General features: G+C 42.6%; 1 protein-coding gene across 1 annotated transcript; it reads left to right on the top strand.

The window, feature by feature from the left end:
- Positions 1-2,555: 2,555 nt before the first annotated feature.
- LOC102703037 (probable membrane-associated kinase regulator 1) lies at positions 2,556-4,637 on the top strand. The gene has a single exon (XM_040523829.1). The coding sequence runs from the start codon at positions 2,690-2,692 to the stop codon at positions 3,854-3,856; it is 1,167 nt and encodes a 388-aa protein (XP_040379763.1). The 5' UTR covers positions 2,556-2,689; the 3' UTR covers positions 3,857-4,637.
- Positions 4,638-4,864: the final 227 nt, after the last annotated feature.

The raw sequence follows: 4,864 nt of genomic DNA, 5'->3' as shown, positions 1-4,864 counted from the left end.
AGTGCCACATTTGATAACTTGGGCTCATATCACCTGCAAATGAGAGCAGGGAGAATTTAGATTATATCACCTACAAATGAGAGCAGGGATCTAATTAACTTGTCTGACATTACAGTTGGGGTAGAGGGGTTATCTTATACTTTCGCGACATTTCATGGGTAAATCGGCTTTTTGATTTTGTGAATAATCATGTAAACCAAAGTGAAATTAATGTCGAAACAGGATCAAAATCACAAAGTTCTAAAAGAATCTGTAAATGACATACATATATTTAAGACCGTTAGGATGACTCGACGAAATATTTGGAGGCAAACACAAGATTTGTTTGAAAAATCAGGACAAAATTCCAAAGTTAAATAAAGTAAGGATAAAATCACGATTAAAATAAAAAGACGCAATGATTTAATTACCGTAGATTTTATAAATGCAGAAACAGAAGAGAGGAGAAAGAGCTGTCAGTCGTATCTGTAGGTGTGCGCGTGATGGTGTACTGTTCAAGACAAAGTGTCGGAGAAACGGTCAAATTGTGTCGATACTTGATGTAGTAACATATAAAATTACCACCATTAAGGGTAAAGATATAGTTACAGAATGCGGAAAATATCGAATTGGAAGAAATTTTATGATCTGTTGCAATGACCATCATAGATATATTTATAGCGTACATAGAAAGATATAAACTTGGAGAACAAGATAAATATTCTATTGTACCCCTCTAAGATTTTATATTTATCTTTAGAGTTTTTATCGGACTATGTTATCTCTAACCTATATCTCTAACATAGAATTCATGTGTAATATAAACGACGATAGATAAAAGGTTATCTGATTTTATGATAGATATTTAATGATATAAATGATAAAATTAACTATTATAAAGTTAAAAATATATTTTAAAAATATAAGATGATAAACTTCTCTATAAACTTTTTTTAAAAAGATGCTGGTTTAGCTGTTTGAAAAACTAGCACGGAGAAAGCAACAAAAAATCCGTGAAAAATATAGCCTAAGACAGCCGATATATCTGAGCTCCAGAAGTTCCCACAAAAAAGAGATGCAGTTGAGCATGTACTGCGTTTAGTCAAAATGTACCGGATGACAATTCATTGCCCCGTCGATTTGTCAAATCATTACTCTTCTACTTTCTCCGTCTCACAATAACTTTATTTTTTAGATTTTTGATATAATATTTTGATTCTTCGTTTTATTTAAAATTCTTTTACGATTAATATTTTCATTAGTAAGATAAATCATAAATAATACGTTGACTAATTTTTTAAAGTTTTATATAAATTTTTTAAATAAGACGAATGATTGAACACGAAAAAATAAAATAAAATTATTATTGGACGGATGTGGTACTACCCGCTGCAAACCGAACGTTGATACATCCATTTCTACTGCTGTACCAACAGATCAACATTAATCCATCCAGTGATTCAAAGAAAAAAAAAACTCATTTCGTTTGTTATTTGACACCGCTATTTTTATTTATGTTCGATCGTCTGTCTTATATAAATATTTTCCATTCGTTTTATAATGTAAGATGTTTGACTTTTTTACTTACAATGTTGGACCATTTGACTTATTCAAAAAAATTATGAAAATATCTTTTATTTTGCTTGTGACTTACTTTATTATCGAAAGAATTTTAAGCATGACATATCATTTTTTTATATTTATACTAAATTTTTAAATAAAACGAATGGTCAAACGTTGTAATAAAAAATCAAACATCTTATATTATGAAACGAGATAGTATACAAATATATAAAGGTATAAATAATACTTAAAGTTTCTTTATTAATGAATCAAATCATAACAAAGTAATTAATAATTATATAAATTTTATAAATAAGACAAATAATAACTTAAAAATCATCGGAGTAAAATAAAAAAGGGAGAAGTATTTCCTTCTTAAGACAAAATAAACTCTTGGGACCTATGATAGCCCCATCCTTTACCTCCAACGTGTATATTATACTCACTCTGTTTCACAATATAAGTCTTTCTAGCATTGCCTAGATTTATATAGATGTTAATGAATCAACACATATATATATAAAATATATACATTTATCTATTAATGAATTTAGATAAAGCCAGAAAGACTTACAGTATAAAACGGAGTAGTATTATATATTGCAGCCATAATTTAAATTATAAAACTTGATTTTATGATTTTTTTTCAATCTTTTTCATCACTGATTTTTAAGTTTGTATATAATTTTTTTTGAAAGGGTATATAAAATTTTTAGTCATACATGACTCTATAATTGGCAATGCGTCCTTTTTCGACGTATTATCATCAATCGAACATACGATGTGCCTATCCACAAAAAAAAATGAACGGCTCGATTATCAGCTGAAAATATTGTAATAATCTACATGAAGGGCAGCCTCCGGAGCCATCCGATGGCGATCTGGTGGCGATCCAACGGCGCGGAGGCCACTTTCACATGCGACAATCCGCATCTTCTCCTCCGGACTCGGCTCGCCGGCTTCTCCTCATAAAGCGGTCAGACTCGTAGCCCCGGAAAAAGTTTTCACCTTTTCCCTCCCACCTCGCCATGCTGGTGTGGTGGCCGCCCCACACCTCCACCTCGACCTCGCCTCGATCCGCTCCTCCCTCCACCACCCGCGGCGCCATGACCCCGTAGCCTACGGTGCTACGTAGCAGCAAAGAACCATGGGCCGGTCAAGAGGCAAGGATGGCGGGAGGTCGTTCCCGTCGCCGGCGTCGTCCTCGGCGTCGTCGTCGGAGTTCGAGTTCACGGTGACGCTGTCGCCGGCGTCGAAGCAGCGGTCGGCGGCGCAGCTGTGCCCGGCGGACGAGCTGTTCTACAAGGGGCAGCTCCTGCCGCTGCAGCTGTCGCCGCGCATCTCCATGGTGCGCACGCTGCTGCTGTCGTCGGCGTCGACCTCCTCCGCCTCCGCCTCCGACTCCACCTCCAACTCCTCCTCCCGTGACTCCAACGGCAGCACGTCTTCGTCCTTCTCCGCCGACTGCGCCGCGCTGCTGCTCCCGGACTCCGCCGCCTCCTCCTCCCGGCCCAGCTCCGCCACCGAGGACGACCGACACCTCAACCCGCCGCCCCCGGGGGTGGCAGCCTCGTTCGCCGCGGGCCTTCCCCCGGCCAAGCGCACCGGCAAGCAGTACCTCTCGTCGTTCGCCACCCGCTTCTCCTCCGTCTTCCACCGCGGCGGCGCTCCTGCCGCTGCCGCCGCCGCCAAGAAGCCGTCCAAGTCGCTCGCCAAGGAGGTGATCAAGAAGTACGCCAAGAAGGTTAAGCCGCTGTATGAGAAGCTCTCTCAGATCCCCAAGAACCAGAACAACAGCAACGGCGCCGGCGCCGGCAACGGCCAGCCACAGCCGCCGGCGCAGCAGCAGCAGCAGGGGTTGAAGAAGCCATTCAGCTTCTCGATGCGCAAGAAGCGCGGCGACGACGACCACGCCGCCGCGGCCGCGGCGGCCGTAGCTGCGGAGGCGGGCGCCAAGTACGCACACTCCAACTCGTTCTCCGGGAACCTCCGGTTCCCGCGCCAGAAGCGGTGCGCGGCGAGCTGCCCCTCCTCGATGCGCTCTTCGCCGAGCCACTCCGGCCTGCTCTCCTTCGGCGGCGCGGGCGGCGTCGGTTTCCCCGACGTGCCGGCCGCCGCGGCGGCGGCGATGTCGGGCGGCATTAGCGTGGGTCCCGTCTCATTGTCCACGGCGTCGTCGATGGAGGAGCTGCAGAGCGCCATCGAGGGCGCCATCGCGCACTGCAAGAGCACAATGGGCGGCAGCGCGGTGTCCATGTGCCCACGCAAGGCGACGGCGGCGGCGGCGGCCGCCGACGAGATCTGCGCGTTCTGAGCGCGCGAACGCCACTTAGGATTCGGGCGGGGACGAGCCAAGTAAGGCTGTTTAATCGGTAGCATTATCTGTTAATTTCATGTGTTTTGTTAATTAATTTTATGTCATGGTATAAGACTATTAAGTATGATGATGGTGGTAAATAAGGGTAGTTTGAAGGGGTAAAATGGTATTTTGGAGCCTTTGGAATTTTGGTATCTCCTTTTCCCAAAATTTGGAATTTGCGTCGGCGCCCTCCAAATATTGCTTCCCATTGCATCAACAAAGGACAAAAATTTAAGAAATGCCATGCCATTATGAGGCCAATTAGCTTAATGAACTAGTCATTGGGTCATAAGGACAGATGACTTGAGTTGGATATTAATTTCCAAATGTCTTCTGTTTTGGAACTGCTAGGGTTTGATATGCATGGCAACTTTTGCTAGATAAACAACAATTAGAACCTGCCTTTGAAAGGTTATCTGGATGGAACATGCATTTTTCCAATTTGAAATTTGCCAATTAGGATCCATGAAAGTAGCTGGTCGATCTAGTGAGTGTCCCTACAGGCTTTTGGAGCACAAAGCTGCCAACTTTTCATGATGGAGGGTGTTGATGCAGATTCCATTGCCTGGAAAAGGGATTTGCAAAGTTCCTTGAAGTTAATTAGATGGGTTTTGGACTCTGATGTGGCAGCCTGAGCTAGTGCTGTCATTTTCTTTTTGTTGTGATTTTTGTCTCAACTGTCAAGACAAGTGTTTATTAAGCTAATTCTAATAGTAGTTTGGCTTTTGTACTTTCACATCACAACGGTGCTTGTATGATCATTGCTTCTTCAGAAACTATCCTCTCTTCTGCTCCTTGTTCTCCTTCCATTTTGTATGACCTCATTTCTGTCAAATATTCACTGAATTTGTACAAACTATATTCACCTTTTTGGGTCTCCTGAACAATAATTGTCAATCTCTGGTCCCGGTTAATTAGCCTCTCATTTTACCTTAATTCCTAGTACACAATCTGTTGCTCATT

This window comes from Oryza brachyantha, chromosome 5 (genome assembly GCF_000231095.2).
Source record: "Oryza brachyantha chromosome 5, ObraRS2, whole genome shotgun sequence".
Lineage (NCBI taxonomy): Eukaryota > Viridiplantae > Streptophyta > Magnoliopsida > Poales > Poaceae > Oryza > Oryza brachyantha.
The sequence above is the reverse complement of the archived record's forward strand: the minus strand, read 5'-3'. Positions and strand labels throughout refer to the sequence as shown.

Coding starts and splice junctions, on each gene's coding strand:
- LOC102703037 (XM_040523829.1), top strand. CDS start 2,690: ATGGGCCGGTCAAGAGGCAAGGATGGCGGGAGGTCGTTCCCGTCGCCG.